Source organism: Diorhabda sublineata, chromosome 8 (assembly GCF_026230105.1).
Source record: "Diorhabda sublineata isolate icDioSubl1.1 chromosome 8, icDioSubl1.1, whole genome shotgun sequence".
Classification (NCBI taxonomy): Eukaryota; Metazoa; Arthropoda; class Insecta; order Coleoptera; family Chrysomelidae; genus Diorhabda; species Diorhabda sublineata.
Window position 1 is genome coordinate 15,740,107 of NC_079481.1, and position 24,472 is coordinate 15,764,578.

At 32.5% G+C, this 24,472-nt stretch overlaps 3 protein-coding genes across 4 annotated transcripts in view; 1 reads left to right on the forward strand and 2 right to left on the reverse strand.

Moving 5' to 3' along the window:
• LOC130447768 (probable sodium/potassium/calcium exchanger CG1090) overlaps nt 1-24,472 on the reverse strand; it is a 143,390-nt gene that overhangs the window by 37,155 nt on the left and 81,763 nt on the right. The gene's annotated exons all lie outside the window — the stretch shown is intronic.
• LOC130447770 (uncharacterized) lies at nt 4,944-7,150 on the forward strand. 2 transcript variants are annotated; one of them, XM_056784766.1, is made up of 3 exons: nt 4,944-5,210; nt 5,269-5,634; nt 6,943-7,150. In XM_056784766.1, exons 1-3 carry the CDS (start codon nt 5,092-5,094, stop codon nt 7,013-7,015), a joined length of 558 nt encoding a protein of 185 aa, XP_056640744.1. In that variant the 5' UTR covers nt 4,944-5,091; the 3' UTR covers nt 7,016-7,150. The 2 variants fall into 2 exon arrangements, with proteins under 2 accessions (XP_056640744.1, XP_056640743.1); XM_056784765.1 differs by having other exon boundaries at nt 5,269-5,594.
• On the reverse strand, nt 14,413-15,215 carry LOC130447773 (uncharacterized). The gene is made up of 2 exons (XM_056784769.1): nt 15,022-15,215; nt 14,413-14,963 (listed from the first exon to the last, which is right to left on the reverse strand). Exons 1-2 carry the CDS (start codon nt 15,138-15,140, stop codon nt 14,588-14,590), a joined length of 495 nt encoding a protein of 164 aa, XP_056640747.1. The 5' UTR covers nt 15,141-15,215; the 3' UTR covers nt 14,413-14,587.

Here is a 24,472-nt window from a genome sequence, read left to right on the forward strand (position 1 = left end):
TTTAATAAAAGTCTAAACGTAGTAGTAGTAGTAGATAATTGGGATAAATTATAACCAAGAGGTTGGAATGTATACAAATCATATATTGATAGTATAAATTTATACAATATTTGAATGGAATTATAAAAACACAGTAGTAAATTGAATTATAAAACTAATTCTTGTTCCTAGAAAGGGGTTTTCGTAGATATTTTTAGTTTCACAGAAATTTATTGTAGAAATGAAGAAAATTCAGGTTAAACCTCACAAACCTAAATGTTATTCAGTTATTATTCAGTCTTATTACCATTTCATTTTCGCCGGAAACAAAAATTAAATTGCTTGATACCAAAAGCATAGAAAATGTAGCATATATCCTTAACTCAGCCACTTTAGTTTCCATTACAAATACGAAGAGCTACTACAGCAGTAAATAAAGTCATAAACGCTCAAGAGTTCACTACCTCTGCTCTGATAAAAATAGGGTTGTCATTTTTCATTTTTGTTTCACCAGGGAAGTTCGTCATATGAGAACTATTACTTTCTATTAATATGGTATTGATTGATGTTTATATTCATTATTTTAGATACTAACATAAAAATTATTGAGTAGGAAATGATTGTAATGTGTGAAAAAATAGTTGAAGAGTAAATGAATGCCCTCATTTAATGGTATTATTATATTCATTTACACTTTAACTATTTTTTCACGCACTATAAATATTTTTTGATAATTTTCTCTTGTTCACTATGTAGATTAGTACCCATTGAAATGAATTTAAACTAATTTTTCAGCTTATTAATAGAATGTTATAGTTTCTATACACAGTGAGTTTTATGTATAAAACGCCTCGATTATCTCGGAAGCGGCTTGTACGATTTTTATAAATTTTTGTGTTGTTGTGTTGTCAGATTTTTCCTTTTTCCGGAAAAATAATGAACTTTGTTATTTCAAATATATCATATATATTTAGAAATCCTTAAGAAATACTGATTATTATTCTATTTTATTATATATATATATATATATATATATATATATATATATATATATATATATAAATTTTGATCGTTTGGATTGTGACGTTTTTCCATCGTCAAAATCGTCATCTACCAAGACTTGAAAAAACGTTACTTTGAGGGATGGAATTTATCATCACGTAATATTTTCATTAAGAATGTTTGCGAAATATCAAGTTCCATGAATTCTTGTCTAGTACTCAAGTGTGGATCGTCTTCTAACAGGACACAAAAATCTATAGATTTGTTTTCAGTTGATGCAATTTTCAGATACTACACGTTTCTTGTTGACTTCTACTCCTATCACCATATCCTAATATCATTAAAAAATCAATTCCTACTTGTTCAAGTAATCGATTTATTGTGGCTTTCAATAAACTTCAACAATAATAATTTATTGAAACGTCAAATTTGTTATTGAAGCAGACATAGCCACCCAAATGTATTATTTTCCCTATATATTTGTTTAACTTCGTCGTCTTTAGCATCTATTGTTAGAACCATTCTTAGAGATCAATTTTACAAATAATGAAAGTAAAAATTCATATTTCCAGTGCCTTATAAATGAGGATACTTTTATAGAATGACGACTAAAGAAAAATTGCATATTTCTAATTTATATTTGAACCCATAATCATTGACTGCAAGGCGACGACTTAACTACGTGACTGACAACGCGTTTTTGTTATAAATCGTTAAGAGACAACTATAGATTATTGTATCGGAAAACTATCAGAACTATTACAACAATCGCATTTCGAGAGCTAAAAATTCGTTGAAAGAAATTTGGTCTGTTATCTATGATTTCTGAAACAAAACTCGTTCAACAAACACTATTTACCTTGACCTACACTTAATTATTTCGTGAACGTTAGTAAGTATTTTAGCTCAACACTATAAAAGAATCACTGACAGTCTCTTCATCAGACCTGTAGATAGATTTGAGCTAGAGTAAACCACACTCAGCATTCAAAACATCCTGCAGCATCGATGGGTTATCAGCTAAGTTATTTTTAAATTTTCCAGAAGTGATGATTAACGTTTTATGTTTTTTAATCAACTAATCCTTTGAAAACGGGCGTTTCTGTAGCTGCCTAAAACAGTTATATTTAATCCCCTGAATTATTACCAATTCTATCGAAGATAATTGAAAGACTAATGAAAAACCCTTTCTTTTTAAACACAAAATCTTAATAGCCCAACAATTTGTTTTCCTTCCTAATAAATGCACTAATGACACTTTGTTATCTGATCTCAATGAAATATACACCTCACTTAACAATAAATTTTATACGGCTTTGGTTTTTTGTGATTTTGCCAACGCTTTCGATTGTGTTGTTCATGAAATTCTGATTAACAAACTAAAATCATATGGCATCCGAGGTGTTCGTAAATGGTAAAGTTTCAAGGAAATTACCAGTTGGCAAGGGTTCAGTTTTGCATCCAGTTTTTTTTATAGTTTTCTTATTGATGTCACTGACTTACGAATTAATGGTAATTCGCTTTATTCGCGGATGACACCAGTATAACCTGGAGTAGTTCAGATATACAAGCTTTACGTTCTACCATGGGCAAAGATCTCATTACTATTAAATCCTGGTCTGACGCTAACGGTCTCTATTTAAATACTGAGAAAAGTTTTCCCCATACACACGACTCATTTTCCAATGGATTTATGCAGCAATATGGCCTTCAGCCTATAGAAAACGGATCACACCTCGCAATTAACACTTGGCTTGAGCATCAATAAAGGCGAACATGTATACGTGGTTGTAGCACAATGCCGACTGACGCCTAAATGTCAACAATGGCGGAGTACGTAGTGCGAGAGCTTCTCAGTCGCCTACAGCGAATGCCCGCTTTTTTCTGCCCGTGTAGCGTCTGCACGGAGCGATCAGAGCTTGAAAAAAAAAACGGATCTCGTACTTAACGGTCTATAAAAATTCCATGCTATTAATGAAGTGTATGTTTAATGTTTTCCAGCGATTTCATTTCCTTAATGAACACTTTCAACTTGATAACACCATGTCTTGGTTAAATTATAAATATTCTGTTTCTGGCAGCGTCATCTATTATAGTCTCTTACATTTTTCAGTGAAATCAACCGTTTTCAGAGTAGAATGCTGAGAAACCGACTAGACTCACATATTGTATACCGTACACCAAGGCGTAAACTATATTGCTTTTTAATATACTTTAGGAGTATAGGAACTCAATAAAATCTAGTATAACTTATCCAAATGACCCTCACTGTCAGATTTTTTTTATGTGAAAAGCAAGCACAAATAGCTCGAATGGTACCTGCCGTGTGAAGATGCTAGGCTGTAGTGCTCGGGAAAGACTTGTTTGGTATCGGATTCTACAGGCTTGCCCTTCTCCAAAGAAATGACTCCCAATAAATTTAACTTCGTTAAGTGTTTGTAGGCGAAGTCGGTATTCATAAGCCACATCTGTCTATCGAATAGGTCTTGCAAAAACTGGTCTAGGCGGGATTATGTTAGACAGCTCCGAAGAGAATTTTCCGTGGTAGTAGCAGTAGAACAGAGTCAGATCGGCGAACTTTCTTCTATGCTTTAAGTTGTCCAAGTTGATGGTCAACTCTGGATCACCTATAAGTCGAAATGCTCTCTTCTCTATTGAGTCGAGCATCCTCAGGGTAAAATTGGGAGCCGAGCTCCAAATGTGCGAGCAATATTCCAAAGATATACTTAACTGATTGCCTCAACAAGACATTGCTAGAAAAATATCCTGTTTCTATATGCCATGATCGGATGTGATACAACTTCAAACTATTTAGAAGAGAAAAATTGAAAGTCATGAAGATGTTAGAAGACAGACCCGATGTAAACAATTTTGAGAAAATATTCCAACAAGTAAATTGCTCTCGGGATGTCATTGTCAATGCTGGAATACATTTTCCATTAACAAAATACGGTGCCTTAAGCTCTGAACTAAAAAAGAAAAATTGATCAAGAACAGTAGGATTGGGAGCTATTTTCACCAGCATCCTGAACACCATCTTTTATAATTGTACGAAAGATTGTGGTGGCAAATGTGAGTGAAACAAATTGAAGCTTTCAAGAGTTTATGGACATTAATATGGCCACTCATGCTTAAACGCAGGGTCAACAATGATGGAAATGATGAAGATGTAGATGTAATTCTAGAAATTAATCCATTCCATGCGTTTTATCACTATTACCGATAGACAAACTGAAAATATCGACAATGAAGAAAAAATCAGATACTAAAGCTTATTTTCGCTTTTTTGTATTGTATTGAATTCCTATAAAAAATTATTTATTCTAGAATAACAAAACCTTTTATTGAATATCATGGATTGTACTTACGAGGGAAACCATGTTAAAAAACGCGCCTTGCATTCTACCTCGTAGATGGCGAGCAAACGAGGAGAACGGGATTGCAAAAGAGATTTTTTGTAGATAATTTTACTAGGAATAATTTTTTTAATAACTGCCATTGTTCTCTGATGCTGGAAAAAAAACTGATTTTCGTGACCTTTTGACATTTATAACTTTTTAGCCGGCACGGTATACAATGTGTATACAAACATTAAGCCGCAGATAAAACCTACAATGGCTGGACGAATTGATGGGGAGATGAAATTTATTATTACCCTGAACTTAATCCTATTGAACTTGTTTGAGTGCCTCTTAAAAGATACGTAACAAATAAAGACAGCACGTTCAGATTACTAGATAGATAGGTAATTCTTCCTCATCAGCATAACAAAGTGTAGTGACTTTTTTCTTTCTTTTCAAAACAACTTTTCTCCAAAATCGATTTTTTTCTTATTACCAAAATAATATAAATAGCAAAAATTTCAGTTGTAACTTTAAGCAAATATGTTTTATCTCATTTACTCTTTTATAAACATAAACAAACTTTATCTGTTATTAAATTGTTGAAAATAAGTAATTCCCAGTATGTAAAATACCATTTCTATAGGAAATCTCAAACTAAAGTAAAATACCAGTCCAAGTTAGTGTGTGTTTATATAAATTTACAACTGACTTATGATTCAGTACCAAACATTTCGAGACAAAGTCAAATTGAAAGAAACTTTCAATAATGAAGAGCATTATTTTAGTTTTAGCAATAACAGCAGCCGCTTCATCTCTGCCGATTGATATAATTCAAGATGAAAATGATCAAGAATATTTGGTGATTCCACTCGAAAGACAAAAAAGGTATATTTTCAATTTAATTGAGTTTCTTTTGAATGACTTTATGATTTTTCAATTTCAGAGACTTGACATGGGGTGCAAATCAAAATGGTTATTCGTTAGGACAAAAAGGTACGCTTTGGAGTAACGATCATCACCAAGTCGATGGTGAATACGGTGCATCAAAGGCTTGGAATTCACACGGACTTAAACCTGACTCGTACAGAGGCGAATTGGATTACTCCCATAAACCTTCGGGCTCCACAGCTTTTGTCGCTGCTCATAGAACTCCAGGTTATGGCACTGATGGAGCTGCTGGATTGAAATACAGCATAGCTCAAGGAAAAAATTATAATGTAGATCTAACAGGTCAATACACACGGCATTATGGAGGACCTGGTGGTACAGGTAAACCCGAAGGGCAAGTGCTTCTGACAGGGGAATACAGGTTTCCATAATGATAGATTCTTAATTTAATGTTTTTATATGTTTATTAAAAATAAAAAATAATATATAAAATGTATTTTCCATTCCATTGAGTATCTAACGATAAATTATGAGAAAAAATCCTGATTGTTACCTCCATCCGTGGTATTTTATAACTACAATTTTTTTCTTGGAGATTTGAATTTTACATCACTGAATTATAATAGCGATATTGACGAAAGTACTCCAAATTTATAAATAAAACTGTTGGACTGAAATTTCATTGAAATCTGTTCTATTAATCAAAATATATTCAAGTTTTCTTTAATTTAACGTCCTGTCCCTCACAAAGGAGAAAATTGACTCTTTTCAACATATAGTTGCATATTGACTGTTTATTTGTGAATCACTTCGTACACTGCCGAGAATAAAATTAGGATAACCCCTTAATTTGGAGTTATTTTAGATTTTTTTTATTTTTTGTTCGGTTGTACCATAGTTTCCTAACTGATAGCTTCAATAAATAAAAAGTTTCTGTTATTTTGATAAGAGTTTGGTAAAAAAGGACTTTTCACCTAAATTTCTGAATACATTTATCAGCATATTTTTCATTCCTGTTGATGGTACTGGTAAGCCCGAAAGGCAAGTGCTTTTGACAGGGAAATATAATGTTCCATAATGATAGATTTATAATTTATTGCTTTTATATGTTTATTTTATAATAGAAATAATATTTCAAATGTAATTTATGTTTATTTATTTATTTACTTATTTACTTATTAACTCACAGTTTAACTACTACTCCTGATTGATGAGATGATTATTCGAGAATTGTATCCTTATGCGTATGTAATGTATCGAAAATATTTGACCAGAATGGCAAAATGACCAAGAATCAAGAGTTTAAAAGAAGATTAGAAACAAAATAAATTAAGGCACAACGCGACATTATGTTTTCCTATTTAGAAATTCGGCTCCTAAATCGAGACCGTCATATAAATTATGAAGGAAAACCGAATGACTACATCCGAGATTATTTTTCATTTTAAGACTACCTTCTTAAAATGTCCTTTTCCACCAAGAGAACCTAATGTCCCTGAAGAAACAGAATTTTATTCTATATTTATACGGTGTGGTTTTCTGCTTAAAGAATAAACGGACTCTCTACAAATCATCGATTTACATAATGATAGTATTTTCTTGGTTGATATGTATTATTAATTTTTTATCTAGAATGGTTTAGTAAATGTCTAGTTTTGTAATTGATCCCCATTACTATTATCCTCAGAAGATTTTTAATTGAAAAATGAATATAGTTGTTATTTTTCAGCTTTAGATGTGGTTTGTGCTGGTCGACCAAAACGTTGCTCATCTTTAAAGGAAAAATCTCCAGAACGGAATAACTTATGTTTATTTTTAAAATTATTATCAACTTTTTTGTTTGATGTAATTTAAAAGTATGTTTTTTAATTTTCTCAAACTTCATTTACTTTTCTCTTCGATTTATTGCCAAAAATAAAATTTTTCTTTATGTTAAAGTCGTAAATTTTCAATAGAAGGTGCACGGATATGTAATTCTTCTCGAACTATATAATAAAATTAAAGGTGTTTAATTCTAAAGTAATACTGATGCAGATAGTTTAGGAAACCTCCAACAAAAGACAGAAAAATAGTAAATACAATTTGATTTGATTTTTTTCACAGACCTTGATAAGATAAAGAAAAATACTTTTTTATTTCTCAGTGCTTGTATCAACGGCTCAAAATAAAATTTAGACTACACCTGCATCTCTAAAAATTTACAGAAAACATTCAATATCTGGATAACGGTAAGGTTCAAGTATTGGAAAGTATACATTAATTTGCCTTATTTTTCACCCCTGAATTTATTAAAATAGAAAAGCTGGGTGGTTTTATTTGAAAAAATAAAGAAATTTGATATTTATGAAGTTAAACTTTGAATACTCTTTATACACACCCTGTCTAAAATTAAAAACTTTTCAACATAGATTCAAATACGTCTGACCTTACTGAAAGCAACGGAGCTGAAACTATTTTCATATCTTTAAGGGTATCTTCGTAAAAAAATAATTTATAAGGGTGTGCAACGGTCAAATTTTTTACAAAAAAATTAACTCAAAAAGTATGCATTTTTCGAAAAAAGTTTTTAAACAAAAGTATACTAATTTTATGTAGATTTAAAATGTATTAATATAGAGGGTGTTCCATTTTAAATAACAAAGTTATTTGGCCGACTTCCGGTTCTACCGGACTACTTTGAAAATATTTTAGTTCAAAAGATCGTATTCGAGAACCCAAACGTAGAAATTTTTTTGATTTTAATATATGTATTTTGCCATATACACATAGTTTTAACTCGTCGTGGGACATCCTCTATAGAGTTCAATATTGAAATCGATATTCAAGAGATGCGAAAAATGTTCCGCGTTTGAAGTGTAATTTGCGTGATCTTGGCAGTCTTCGAGTTTATATGCGAATATACTCGGTTGGAACGATATTGTTTATACCTTATTGTCGATACATACGAAAAACACCTCCAACGGTCCGGGTGATTTTTAGTATAAATCACGTCAAGGAATTGGAGTATGTGAAACGAGAAAACACCCGGTTCGGAAACGAAAAGTTCCCTGCTACTTTTCACGGGTGTCGAACAGGTTTTGTTTGTACAGATGCGGGAATGGGGTGTTGTGGTGAATATTCAATTTCATTTTGCTTATAAGTTATGAATACGCATTGTATAATTGTAACATGTACAAGAAATAACAGCGCTTAAAATTGCTTACACCAATACATTAAAAGGGAAAGGAAAACCTGGAATTCGACGGTAGTAGACAATATATGTAAAATCATGGTGCAAAATGGAAACCAACCACAAGTTTTTGATGAAGCGATATAAGATGAAAGAATAGAGGAAAATGTTTCCCTAGGAAAAAGACGACACCTTATGGAAGTTATAAAATTTCAGAGCAGCATGGTTAAAATGATTTGAGGTGACCATCTTATTTCTCCCAACTTAATCTTATTGAAGTTGATTGGGTGCTTCTTGATCGATACGTAACAAATAAAAACAGCACGTTCAGATTACCATTCGTCAGCAGCTATTACCGATAGAGAAACTGAAAATATCGACAATAAATGTACTGAATTTCTATAGAAAATTATTTATTCTTGAATAAAAAAACCTTTTATAGAATTTCATGGATTGTGTGTACGAGGAAACCATGTTAAAAAACGCGTAGGTGGTGAGCAAACAGGGAGAACGGGAATGCATAAAAGATTTTTTGTATATAATTGTAAAGGAACAATTTTTTCAATAGATGCCATTGTCCTTCGAACAATACATCGCGAGATGCTTGAGAATAACAGATTTTCGTGACCTTTTGACCATTATAACTTCTTAGCCGACACGGTATACAAGATGTATACAAAAATGTAGCTCACTAGGAAATTTTCCGCAAATAAAACATAAAATGACTGGACTATTTGAGGGCGAGATGAAATTTATTAATTACAAAAACGGCTTGAGACCACATCTTCATCTCTAAAAGAAGTAATGAAAAAAGTGTTTCAATGTTTGAAATTAATTTGGGAGTTATGAAGTTGATAACATTTCAAAGCGGCATGGCTGAAATGATTTGAAGTGGCCGCCTTATCACCCTGATCTGAATCCTATTGAACTTGTTTGGGTTCCTACGTAACAAATAAAACCAGCACGTTCAGATTACCTGATGTTGAGTAATTCTTCCTCATCAAAGTGTAGTAACTTTTATTTTCTTTTCAAAACAACTTTTCACCAAAATCGACTTTTTTCATATAACCAGAATAACATAAATAGCAAAAATCTCAGTTGTAGCTTTTTAAGCAAATATGTTTTATCACGTTTACTCTTTTATAAACAAACTTTATCTGTTATGGAATTATTGAAAATAAGTATTTCCCAATATGTAAAATACCATTTCTATAGGAAATCTCAAACTAAAGTAAAATACCAGTCCAAGTTTGTGTGTGTACATATAAATATACAACTGACTTGTGATTCAGTACCAAACATTTCGAGACAAAGTCAAGTTGAAAGAAACTTTGAATAATGAAGAGCATTATTTTAGTTTTAGCAATAACAGCAACCGCTTCATCTCTGCCGATTGATATAATTCAAGATGAAAATGATCAGGACAAAAAAGGTATATTTTCAATTTAATTGAAGTTTCATTATAATGACTTTGGGATCATTTCAGAGACTTGACATGGGGTGCAAATCAATATGGTTATTCGTTAGGACAAAAAGGTTCGCTTTGGAGTAACGGTCATCACCAAGTCGATGGTGAATACGGTGCATCAAAGGCTTGGAATTCACACGGACTTAAACCTGACTCGTACAGAGGCGAATTGGATTACTCCCATAAACCTTCGGGCTCCACAGCTTTTGTTGCTGCTAATAGAACTCCAGGCTATGGCACTGATGGAGCTGCTGGATTGAAATACAGCATAGCTCAAGGAAAAAATTATAATGTAGATCTAACAGGTCAATACACACGGCATTATGGAGGACCTGGTGGTACAGGTAAGCCCGAAGGGCAAGTACTTTTAACAGGGGAATACAGGTTTCCATAATGATAGATTCTTAATTTAATATTTTTCTTTAATTATTAAATATTAAAAATATATATATATATATATAAATATATATAAATATATATATAAATATAAATATAAAATATATAAAATGTAGTGTTTCATTCAATTGAGTATCTAACGATAAATTATGAGAAAAAATCCTGATTGTTACCTCCATCCGTGGTATTTTATAACTTACAATTTTTTTCTTGGAGATTTGAATTTTACATCAGTGAATTATGAGAGCGATATTGATGAAAGTACTCAAAATTCATAAATACATATTTGCTGGAATCTAAAAATGGAAAATAATGAAACTGCTGGACTGAAATTTTATTGAAATATGTTCTGTTAATCAGAATATATCCAGTTTTTTTTTTAATTTAACGTCCTGTATCCCACACAGGAGCAAATTTAATCTTTTGAGCGTATACTTGCATATTGACTGCTTATTTATGAATCACTTTGTACACTGCCCAGAATAAAATTAGGATAATCCTGTAATTTGGAGTTATTCTAGAATTTTTTTTTATTTTTTGTTAGTTGTAACTGATTGCTTGAAAAAATAAAAAGTTTTTATTGTTTTGATGAGCGTTTATACTGTTATTTAATTGTTGAAAATGAGTGATTTCCAATATGTTAAATACTATTTCTACAGGAAATCTCAAACTAAATTAAAATACCAGTACAAGTTTGTGAGTATGAGGGGTGTCCCACGACGAGTTGAAACTATCTGTATATGGCAAATACTTTATATAATTTTTTTTACAATCATTGACAAGATAAAGTTAAATACTTTTTTATTTTTTAGTGTTTGTAACAATGGGCCAAAATAAAATTTAGATCACAATATCATCTCTAAAAATTTACAGAAAACATTTATTATCTGGATAACGGTAAGGTTTAGGTATAGAAAAGTATGAATTTGCCTATTTTTTACCCCTGAATGGATAAAAATAGAAAACACCGAGGGGTTCTATTTAAAAAAATAAATAAATTTGATATTTATGAAATTAAGCTTTGGAGACTTTTTATACACACCTTGTATAAAATGAAATAATTTTCAACATAGATTCAAATACGTCTGACCTTTCTAATAGCAACCGAACAGAAACCATTTCCATATCTTTCAGGGTATCCTCGTACAAAATTATTGATAAGGGTCTGCAATAGTCATATTTTTTACAAAAAAATTAATAACTCAAAAAGTATGCATTTTTCGAAGTTCTTCGAAAAAGATCGCATCCGAAAACCCAAACGTAGGAGTTTTCATGATTTTACTTTAAGTATTTTGCCATATACAGACAGTTTTAACTCGTCGTGGGACACCCTGTATATATTGTATGGTTATTTTGTTATCGGTGGACATATATTTGTTTTTATTGACTTCTTATTTACTTGTTTGTACTGATGAATGGGGTTGTCGTTCACAGCTAGTTTACATCTAGCTAAGCTAGTTTTATAAAAATAAAAACTGTTAATAAAAGCCGCCAAGGATATTTATTATAATAAGGAACTCCCAATTCTCGTAATGATAACCCTATTAAGTATTTTGTGAATGTAGTCAAAAATTCATCTATAACACCTCCTCATGTTTCGCTTTCATATCTCCTCAATGCTAAAGTAAATTTATACAGTTTCTTCTTTATTGACACCAAAATTAAATCCAGACAAATTATCTGAACTCATAATTTCTTGTGATCACTTTCAGCAGTGGATCTTCACTATTTGTAACTTTAACAGATGTTTTCAATGCCTAGTACACTTAGCGAAGTCTTTCCAGGCTCACGTCAGCTCAACTAAATGTTGCATTGCATCATCAGCTCTTCTTTCGGAATACATATTACATCACTTCACCACTTTAATCAACTTTTAATTTCAAAATTGCACTTAACACGGCAATAATCATACCTCCACATACAGTAGGAGATGAAAATCAAGCACTGAACTATCGCCTAATGGCACTCCTTCCCACGTTATCTAAGATCATAGAAAGATTGGTCTAAAAAGGCTTTTATCATTTCTGTTCAAATATAATATACTACCTAACTATTTGGATTTTTAAATAACAAATGCACAAATGATTCTCCCTCGTATATAATGTTTACTACAGCCTAAACAACCCTAACTCCACTGCAACAACTTTCTGTGATATGTCTATGGCTTTCGATTGTGTGAATCATAATATTTGAATTAACAAAAGTCGGATTGTAAGGGTTGATACAACGATATCTTCTTGCAAGCAAATAGAATGTGGAGTAACCCAAGGGTTAATACTAAGCCCTATTTTGTTTCTTCTGTTTATAATCGACATTGCCTACTTAGACATTATAAGTAAAATATGTCTTTTTGAAGACGATACTAGTTTCTCTTGGCGCAACCCTGATGTCACTTAGGACCATATCAGCCTTAAATCACGATGTCGTTCTACTCTTCTACGTCTCAATGTTTCTAAAAATAAAGTTGTATCATATCAATACATGGCAGCTTTCTATACTAAACAACACCATCATTGACATCCTTAAATCTGTAAAATTCTTAGGACTTGCTGTAGACAATTCTTTGAAATATGAGAACAAAATATTGTGTTATCATAGCAACGAACAATAACTTATTAGAAGTGTCAGTGTAAAGTTTGACATCAAAAAAGTGAACCAGAATTACACAGTAAGTTAAAAAAAAGATGTCCACTGAAATTGTGAAAATCGTAAAATTGGAGTGACCAAAAGCGTGCAAGGGTAGAAGCATCTCGTTCGATCTGTGCTCGATTTGAAAACGATGTAAACTTCTTGAACCGAATTGTTACTATGGATGAGACTTGGGTACATTTCTAAGATCCAGAAACAAAGCAACAATCGAAGGAATGGCGACACTCTGGTTCTCCAAGACCTAAGAAGTTTCGTGTCCAAAAATCTGCTGGTAAAGTTCTTGCTTCAGTTTTTTGGGATTGTCATGGAGTAAGCATGATTGATTTTCTGGATAAGAGTAGAACAATAACTGGAGATTACTATTCGACATTAATGACCACTCTGCGGGAAAAAAATTAAAGAGAAAAGACGCGGAAAGCTATCCAAAGGTGTTTCGTTTTGTAGGACAACACTCCTGCTCACAAATCTCATATCGCCATGCATAAAATTCGTGATTTAGGGTTTGAATTACTAGAACAGCCCCTTTATTCACCAGATTTGGCTTCGTCCGATTAACATCACTTTTCTCAACTGAAAAAAGTTTAAAAGGTCGTAAATTTTATTCCAACGAGGAGGTAATAAAAGCTGTGGAGGTCTGGTTAGCAGAGCAGGAAGAAACATGTTTTTAAAGGTCTAGAGACGATGCAGGTTCGCTGTAATGATGAATCCAATTAAAAGGAGAAAGAGAATATGTTGAGTAATAAAATATTTTGACAAGAATTGAACAGAAAAAATTGTTACATAGCTTACAAACGACTAAGCATCAAATTTTGGATCACAATCTGCGGAAGAGTGGCCATACAAATTGCATGATTTTAACCTCATCGAAATACTCGGTAACTTTCCGAGTGTACGAAGTGATTCAAAAATAAGCAGTCAATACGCAACTATACGCTCAAAAGAATAAATTTGCTCCTCTGTGAAATATAGGACGTTAAATTAAAAAAATATGGATAAATTTTGATTAATAGAACAGTCCAGCAGTTTAATCATTTTCCATTTTTCGATTTCAGCAAACAACATGTATTTATGAATTTTGAGTACTTTCATCAATATCGCTCTCATAATTCATTGATGTAAAATTCAAATCTCTGTTACTATGGATGAGACTTGGGTACATTTCTAAGATCCAGAAACAAAGCAACAATCGAAGGAATGGCGACACTCTGGTTCTCCAAGACCTAAGAAGTTTCGTGTCCAAAAATCTGCTGGTAAAGTTCTTGCTTCAGTTTTTTGGGATTGTCATGGAGTAAGCATGATTGATTTTCTGGATAAGAGTAGAACAATAACAGAACAAAAGAATAAATTTGCTCCTCTGTGAAATATAGGACGTTAAATTAAAAAAATATGGATAAATTTTGATTAATAGGACAGTCCAGCAGTTTAATCATTTTCCATTTTTCGATTTCAGCAAACAACATGTATTTATGAATTTTGAGTACTTTCATCAATATCGCTCTCATAATTCATTGATGTAAAATTCAAATCTCCAAGAAAAAAATTGTAAGTTATAAAATACCACAGATGGAGGTAACAATCAGGATTTTTTCTCATAATTTATCGTTAGATACTCAATTGAATGAAACACTACATTTTATATATTATTTTTAATATTTAATAAACAAACAAAAATATTAAATTAAGAATCTATCATTATGGAAATCTGTATTCCCCTGTTAAAAGCAGTTGCCCTTCGGGCTTACCTGTACCACCAGGTCCTCCATAATGCCGTGTGTATTGACCTGTTAGATCTACATTATAATTTTTTCCTTGAGCTATGCTGTATTTCAATCCAGCAGCTCCATCAGTGCCATAGCCTGGAATTCTATTAGCAGCAACAAAAGCTGTGGAGCCCGAAGGTTTATGGGAGTAATCCAATTCGCCTCTATACGAGTCAGGTTTAAGCCCGTGTGAATTCCAAGCCTTCGATGCACCGTATTCACCATCGACTTGGTGATGATCGTTACTCCAAAGCGTACCTTTTTGTCCTAACGAATAACCATTTTGATTTGCACCCCATGTCAAGTCTCTGAAATTGAAAAATCACAAAGTCATTCAAAAGAAACTCAATTAAATTGAAAATATACCTTTTTTGTCTTTCGAGTGGATTCACCAAATATTCTTGATCATTTTCATCTTGAATTATATCAATCGGCAGAGATGAAGCGGCTGTTGTTATTGCTAAAACTAAAATAATGCTCTTCATTATTGAAAGTTTCTTTCAACTTGACTTTGTCTCGAAATGTTTGGTACTGAATCACAAGAAGTCAGTTGTAAATTTATATAAACACACACAAACTTGGACTGGTATTTTACTTGAGCTTGAGATTTCCTGTAGAAATGGTATTTTACATATTGGGAATTACTTATTTTCAACAATTTAATAACAGATAAAGATTGTTTACGTTTATAAAAGAGTAAATGTGATAAAACATATTTGCTTAAAGAGTACAACTGATATTTTTGCTATTTATATTATTCTGGTTATATGAAAAAAGTCGATTTTGGTGAAAAGTTGTTTTGAAAAGTTACTACACTTGGTTATTCTGATGAAGAAGAATTACTCAGCATCTGGCAATTTGAACGTGCTGGTTTTATTTGTTACGTATCTTTTAGAAGGCACCCAAACAAGTTCAATAGGATTCAGATCCGGGTAATAAGGTGGTCACTCCAAATCATTTCAACCATGCCGCTTTGAAATTTTATCAACTTCTTAACTCCCAAATTAATTTCAAACATTGAAATACTTTTTCAACATTACCACTTTTTTCATTACCCCTTTTAGAGATGAAGATGAGATCTCAAGCCGTTTTTGTAATTAATGAATTTCCTCTCGCCATCAGCCATCAATTCCTCCAGACATTTTAGGTTTTATCTGTCGCCGAATTTTTGTATACCGTGCCGGCTAAAAAGTTATAAAGGTCAAAAGGTCGAGAAAATCAGTTTTTTTCAAGCATCTCGCGATCTATTGTTCGGAGGACAATGGCGCTTATTGAAAAAATTGTTCCTAGTAAAATTATCTACAAAAAATCTCTTTTGCATTCCCGTTCTCCTCGTTTGCTCACCACCTACGAGGTAAAATGCAAGGCGCGTTCTTTTAACATGGTTTCCCCCTGTAAGCACGATCCATGATATTCAATAAAAGGTTTTGTTATTCAAGAATACATAATTTTTTATTGGAATTTAGTACAATACAAAAAAGCAAAAATAAACTTTGGTACAATTTTTTTTTATTCATTGTCGATATTTTCAGTTTTTCAATCTAATACACTAAAACGTCGATTAGGGCGAAAACGTTTCAAAAAAGTTTCAGTTTCTGGTAATCTGAACTTGCTGTTGTTATTTCTAGCGTGTCGTGTGAAATGCGCCAAAACAAGATCAAAGGATTAAGATCAGGTTGATATGGTGGCGACCTTAAAGTATTATTATTTTTTTTTGAAATTTTATCAACTTCATGTTTTTAAGTTTTAAAACTCATCGTTTGCACTTCAAAGTATTTTAATACTCAAACTTCAGCATATCACGTAAGAATAAAAGATTTTTGTCACTCAACCTCTGTATCATTATTTTTTCTCGAAGTTGTGGCAACAGGAGCAGGGAATCAAGAAAAAGGAGCAGGAAAGCAGAGCGCTCGAATCGACGAATAATCTGTAAGTGCCTTTTCCTTTTTACCTTTTCAAACCCCTCTGTATAAGGATTTTGGTAAAGATAGTTAAATTTTGTTCATTGCGAATAAATTGCTTATTATAAACATTAATTTTAAATTATTTTCATGAGCGATATTGATGAAATAATTAACGAAATTTCAAATATAGGATTAGATAACAAAAATAATAATAACACTTAACGGAATATTAATAAACAATTCACTAATTCTTTCAAATCAATAAATTCAACTTTAAATATGCCTGAGATGAACTGGGATCTTTTAAAGTCTAGAATTGATAACATTAAACCGTACGACGGTAACACTAACACATTAAATAAATTTCTAATTAGGTGTGAAGACCTTATTAATGATTATCGGCAATTTAATGACGCACAATTATCTAAACACATATTCCAATCAGTTCAAGAAAAACTTATAGATAAAGCAGAAATATTAGTAGGTAATCGTGCTGAGTTAACAGATTGGCCGAGATTGAAAGAAGCACTGATTCAGTGTTTCGCTGATCGTAGAAATATTGACTGTTTAGTACAAGAACTCACTAGAATGAAACCATTTAGGAACAAACCATTGATGAACTTTGGAAGTCGAATAAGGTTGTCAATAATTACTATTAAATCTGGACGTCGTTGCTCGGTTACTGTTATTTAGATTGCCATATAATTTTTCAAAGTTTTCAAATTCATTCAGGTAGGCCATTGCATCTTCCAGTGAGGCTGGATTTTTAAGATGCAAGTTATTTCTTAAGGTACCACTACAACCTGCTATAAAAGTACTAAGTGCAGTTTTATTATAATGGTTTATTTGGCGCACTTTCTCCGCGTTAGTTATGTTAGGATTATTACTAATTTTCTGCGCTATACTACTTCTTAATAACTAACACGGAGAAAATTTGCCAAATAAACCATTATAATAAAACTGCACTTAGTATTTTTATAGCAGGTTGTAGTGGTACCTTAAGAAATAACTTGCATCTTAAAAATCCAGCCTCACTGGAAGATGCAATGGCCTATCTGAATGAATTTGAAAACTTTGAAAAATTATATGGCAATCTAAATGACAATAACCGAGCAACGACGTCCAGATTTAATAGTAATTATCGACAACCTTATTCACAACCAAGATACTATCCTGAAAACCAAACACAACCCTTTTTCCAACAACCCTATCATTCCGTTGACAATAATAAACCAGTTAATCAATTCCCCAGTCAACCTATTAATATCCAACCTAGACAAATGCCCCCCAGACAATACCCGACGAACAGACAAGTATTCGGACCTCCACAACACGTTTTCAGACCAAACTAAAAAACACATGCACCAACTTCCTAAACCAACACCTATGTCAACAACTTCAAGAAATTCTCCCACATTATCACAAAGACAAAGATGGCCAAATAATAACAATTATAATCGAAATCAACAATTTCGATATTCTGGACAGAATTCAAATTTTACTTCCGAAGAGCTATTCACAAACGATTACGACCAATCAGACGAACAACATTACTATCAGAATCAGAATACGGACGATAATGACCAAAATCAAATGTACTATAACTATGACAAGACAGAAAATGAAAATTTTATCCAAACGAGCCAACAACAAGGAACACTTTAGTAGAAATTAACATTTCAACAGAAAACGCATTACCTTACATAGAAATTAATAATCCCAAATTAAAATTACTTATTGATACCGGTAGTCCATGTTCAATTATTAAACCTGATATTATAGAAAAAACTTATCCAAATTCCGTTAATCGAATCAATGCACAAATTAAGACAGCTTTGGGTAGTCAAGATATTGTATATCAATCAACACTTAGAGCATTTCCTGAATTTCAGAATCCAAACTATTTCATCTCCTTTCTATTATTTGATTTCCACGAATATTTCGATGGTATTATAGGACTAAATGATTTAAGAAATATGAACTTTAATATTGATCTTATAAATTAATAGGACCAAATACTGAGATACCTCTCAGATATAGACGAAAAGAAAACTCAAATATATTATTCTCAGTAGAACCACAACAAAAAATTCTAAAGAAGTTACCTGTTTCTATTTTTAATAGAGAAATATTGATAAATGAAGGTAAAATAGGACCATATACCGCAAATTTTGACTGATGCCAGAAACGGATTTTCTCTTGTAGAAATCCAAAACAAAACAGATCGAATAATTTCAGTTAATCTTAAAGAACCTTTAGAGGTAGAGTCATTCGAAAAATCTAGTTATGATACTTTTAATATTAATTCGTTTCTCAATTTAAATAACGAAGACAATAATAAATCAAAAAAAAATATCGACATATCACAATTAATTAGGACAAACCACATAAACGCGGAAGAAAAAACTGAAATCTTAAAGCTTATTCGTAAATTTTCAGACATCTTCTTTAAACCGGGTGATAAATTATCCTTCGCGGCAAGAACAAAACACGAAATTAAAACGACCGACGAAATTCCAATACATTGCAAATTGTACAGGTATCCCTATATTCATAAACAAGAAATAAATAACCAGATAGATGAAATGCTGGATTAAGGTATAATACGTATAAACTCAACGAAAAAACGATCCCAGATCGATATCCGATACCAAATATTAATTCGATTCTCGACAAACTGGGAAGATCAAACTATTTTTCAACTTTTGACCTTTGGGCTGGTTTTCATCAAATCCAAATGGACAAAAATTCCATACCAAAAACAGCTTTTACTGTCGATAACTGCCATTATGAGTTTCTTAGAATGCCATTTGGGTTAAGAAACTCGCCATCCACATTTCAACGTGTTATGGATGAAATTTTAAAAGATCTCGAAAATAAAGTGTGTATGGTCTATATGGACGACATAATAATATTCAGTACCGGAAAGATTTTATTGGCCAAAAATGTCCGATGACATTGTAGAATACGTGATTAATTGCGAAATTTGTCAAAAAAACAAATACGATCGAAACTCACCAGTAGTAAAATTCAACCTAACACCAACTACCTCACGTCCTTTTCAACATATTCATATTGATTGTTTCCAAATTTCAGGAAACACTTACTTAACCGTAATAGATGCATTTTCTCGATACGGTCAAGCCTACCCTTTATTAGCTGTAAACGGAATATCTATAGTAGAATGCTTATTTAATTTTATAACACACCATGGATTGCCCATAAAAATAACAGCAGATTCGGATACGGAATTTAAAAATAAAGTTCTTGAAAACTTTTGCGAACTTTACAAAATTGAACTTCACTTCACAACTGCTAGAAACAGCAATTCAAATAGCCCCGTGGAGAGGTTTCATTCCACACTTATTGAACATGTACGATGTTTAAGAGAACAAATTCGAAGTCTCACATCAGATCAATTGATAAAACGGGCCATACTTGGGTATAACAACTCAATTCATAGTGTCACCAAATATACACCATTCGAGGTAATAAAGGGACACATAAATGAAAAAACCCTTTTGACCTTAATGATCACATAATAATATCGGACTATGTACAAGCTCACAAACAAGCAACCACAAGACTTTACGAAAATATAACAGAGACTAATAAAACCATAAAAGAAAAACGAAAAGCGCACCGGAGCCCCCGATTATAAAAACGAAAAAGTAGCCTATATTCGTACAAAAACAAGAAACAAAAAACTTCCAGAATTCGAAAAATTGAAAATATTAGCTCAGACAAAAAATAAATTGGTAACAGATAAAAATATTTATCACAAAGCAAGTGCAAGAAAATCCAAAACTAGTAAAAAACAAATTTTTCAGGAAGATGGGGCAGATGAAAATAATATTTCTAGCACTTCTGGCAATACGAAAACTGCACAAGAGTAAACACTACGGAGGACATAGACCTAACTACTATTGTTACATTTCTTTTTCTATTTATCTTTTGCCCAGCGTTAGCCGACGGGCGACAGCAAAAAAAGGTCTAAAAATAGAAACCACAATACAGCTTATTGCCACGGTAACAAAATTCAGTATATGCGGCGAACAGATTAATAACAAGAAAGAAATATACATATAAACGAGGTGCGTTCCCAACATACCCCTCACATTGGAAGAATATCTTCCAAAATAAACCAAAAGTCTAATCAAAATCACAAGTCATTATCAGGTAACAAACAAATCTTGGACATAGCACGTTTAATGATTCCGGTACGAGTCCTTATTTCTGCTACTCGGCATCTTCCATCAGGGCCAGGAATTAGCTTCACAATACGTCCAAGCTTCCATAGTGTTGGGGCCAGATGGTCATCTTTAATAACCTCCATTTGATTTTCTCTCAAACCTGGTTGCAACAATTTCCATTTAGATTTGGTTTGGAGTTCAGACAAGTACTCCTTGGACCACCGCTGCCAGAAATGTTGATACATCTTTTGAATCTGCTGCCATTTATCCAGTCTGTTTTAGGACTAGGGGACATAGGAACTAAAGGTCTGGAGTTTAGAATGTGCCTCTGCTTGCGTAAGCAAAGTGGACAAACCTTCGAAGGTTAAAGAATATGTTCCCAAAACACGTTTTAAATGGTATTTACAGGACTTAACCCCAGCCTCCCATAAACCTCCAAAGTTTGGTGAATGAGCAGGGATAAAATTCCAATTTACATTATCTTTTTCAAGCTGTAATTTAGAGAATTGTGAAATCAAAAAATTTCCAAAATCCTTCAAATCTGAAGGAGCCCCAACAAACGTAATGCCGTTATCTCTAAAAACATTGCTAGGGATACCCCTTTTTGAAACAAACCGCCTAAAACACGCAATAAAAGCTGCTGAGAAATTGATCAGGAACAGTAGGGTTGGGATCTATTTTCACCAGCATCCTAAACATCATCTTTTATAATTGTAGGAAAGATTGTGGTGGCAAATGTAGGTGAAACAAATTGGATTGAGGTTTTCAAAAGTTTATGGACATTGACATGGCCAAACATGCTTAAACGCAGGGTCAACAATGATGGAAATGATGAAGATGTAGATGTAAATCTAGAAATTAGTCCATTCGATGCGTTTTATCACTATTACCGATAGACAAACTGAAAATATCGACAATAAATAAGAAAAAATTAGATACTACAGCTTATTTTTGCTTTTTTGTATTGTACTGAATTCCTATAAAAAATTATTTATTCAAGAATAACAAAACCTTTTATTGAATATCATGGATTGTACTTACGAGGGAAACCATGTTAAAAAAAAGCGCCTTGCATTTTACCTCGTAGATGGCGAGCAAACGAGAACGGGAATGCAAAAGAGATTTTTAGTAGATAATTTTACTAGGATTAATTTTTTTAATAACTGCCATTGTTCTCTGAACAATAGATCGCGAGATGCTGGAAAAAAAACTGATTTTCGTGACCATTTGACATTTATAACTTTTTAGCCGGCAAGGTATACAAGGTGTATACAAACATTTAGCCGCAGAAAAAACCTAAATTGGCTGGACGAATTGATGGCGAGATGAAATTTATTAATTACAAAAACGGCTTGAGACCATATCTTCATCTCTAAAAGGAGTAAGGAAAAAAGTGGTAACGTTGAAAAAGTATTTCAATGTTTGAAATTAATTTGGGAGTTATGAAGTTGATAAAATTTCACAGAGGCATGGTTGAAATAATTTGGAGTGGCCACCTTATTACCTTGATCTTAATCCTATTGAACTTGTTTGAGTGCCTCTTAAACGATACGTAACAAATAAAGCCAGCACGTTCAGATTACTAGATGTTGGGTAATTCTTCCTCATCAGCATAACAAAGTGTAGTGACTTTTTTTTCTTTTCAAAGCAACAGAAACTTATTACTTCCTTCACGGGCAAATGTTTTAGATTTTATGGATCTATAGCCAACTAATTCATTTTTCAAATATGTAATGAATTTTGAGTATTTACTGATGTATACGACGTTATTTACCATTAGGTTGTCTTTCAGTTTTGAATGAGTCGATCAAAGTGTTGAAGACTTCCACATTTTGGATTTAGTTTCAATGTAAGCTAGTAACACTCTTCCTGTGAAGCAGTTTATGCCTTTATTAGTACGTCACTCTATAGAAAAATTATATTCCTTAAAATACTGTTTCCCTGTATTTCTCAGGGAGAAGATTTATAATTGCTGCAGTTGCCGATTCAACAACATCTTCTGGTGTGCAGTTTAAACTTTCTTCACTATTACTCTTCATTACTAATAATAATACTACAGTCCTTTAAATTAGACACAAAACGGATTTTTTTAAGCGGATATCAAGAAATAAAAGTGTGACAGTTTGTGGAGAAGGATATTTGACATGAGAAAAAAGCGTTTACAGCACACTATTTTGATAAAACAATTTTATAATTGCATTAAAAAACGACACGTTACGACACTTTTTTTAAAGCTATAAGGGTAAGAAAATGAGACACTACGGTATTTTTCTTTTTTCACGCTTTTTGACCGAGTCAGAAATTACATTCTTTATTATTGCAAATGAATGAAAAAAAAAACGTCAATATTATAACGGACGTAGAAAAAATATGGTGATGGTTCTCATTGCGTTTAATGCATGTTTTACTAAATTGTTTTTCGGATCTTAGTTTAGTTTGTCGTCGTCTAGTAAAAAAAGTGTTAGGACGTCAGTCGACAGTTTTGACATAGAAATTTACATGCCAGTATTAGAGGATTATTTGAAATATATTTGAGTATCTGAGACAAGTACATGAAGATCCTTTATAATTGCTATTAGTGAACGAGTTAATTCCATATTCTACAATTTATCGCTTAGTATGTCATAGATGCTTTCTTATAGATTATACACTATTAAGAAATATATTGAACCGAAAAACATTCAGAACAAACTTGGCATAACCAATTCCAAGTCGAACTGGAGTTTGTGATAAACGTCAAAAGACATTTAGCAGGTGTGATATTTGTGTAAAGACGAAGAATCACAAAACGGAGTTTACGGAGGATATTTTTTTGAACTTGGAAGAGCAATCAAAGATTCTGCCTCATAGCGTCACACTGGAAGTTTATTCTATCGATCATTTCGGTCCTTGGGTTTACCGGTGCTGCATATACCAAGCTTTTAAGATCTCTCAAGAAGATTGAATCCTTTGTATTAAAATTATTGTAATAATTTAATGAAACTTGGTGGCCATATAAAATGACTTCCACGACCAATCCACATATTAGGAAAAATGTTATTAAGATGATTTTTTTACATCATTTAGGAAGTGGGGAGGGTCTATATCATGCATGAATTACATGTCTCTGCGAATGTTGTGACGAATGTCATATAACATGCGGGGAAATCATTTTGAATAAATTCTACGTTTCTCTGGTTATTATCAAAAACATATGGACCTACTGCTACAGTTTACAGTTTTGCAGTTATAATAACTCCTGTAACTATTTTCGATAAGTAATTAGAATTTATGATAATCTTGTTCAAAATGTTTCACGTCGAATATTAATTTTAACCATTACAATAACGGATGTGTGATCTGGTGCATTGTCTCGATGAAACAACACTTTTTTCTTATCCAAATGCGACCGCTTTTACTTGATTTCTTCGCTGAAACGTTGCAATAAGTTCGTAAAATACTAACCGTTGATAGTTTTTCCTTTCTCAAGGTAGTAAATGAAAACTATTCTATGCACATCCCAAAAAACCGACGCCATCACTTTGTCTGCAGATGGAACGCTTTTTGCCTTCTTTGAAGCCGGTTCTCCCTTTTCAGTTCATTGTTTTAATTGCTCATTTTTAACGGGTGTGAAGTGCTGGACCTACGTTTCATCCATGGTTATGAAACGGCACCAAAATTCGACTTTACTTCTCTGCATTACCAACCACTCGATGGAAACATCTCCACGACGCAGTTTTT

Bases quoted from the DNA above. Each gene is read 5' to 3' on its own strand.
- LOC130447773 (XM_056784769.1), bottom strand. From the start codon at position 15,140: ATGAAGAGCATTATTTTAGTTTTAGCAATAACAACAGCCGCTTCATCT. The intron at 14,964-15,021 runs GTATATTTTCAA...TTTCAATTTCAG, and splicing joins CCACTCGAAAGACAAAAAAG to AGACTTGACATGGGGTGCAA.
- LOC130447770 (XM_056784765.1), top strand. From the start codon at position 5,092: ATGAAGAGCATTATTTTAGTTTTAGCAATAACAGCAGCCGCTTCATCT. The intron at 5,211-5,268 runs GTATATTTTCAA...TTTCAATTTCAG, and splicing joins CCACTCGAAAGACAAAAAAG to AGACTTGACATGGGGTGCAA. The intron at 5,595-6,942 runs GTAAACCCGAAG...GTTATTTTTCAG, and splicing joins TGGAGGACCTGGTGGTACAG to CTTTAGATGTGGTTTGTGCT.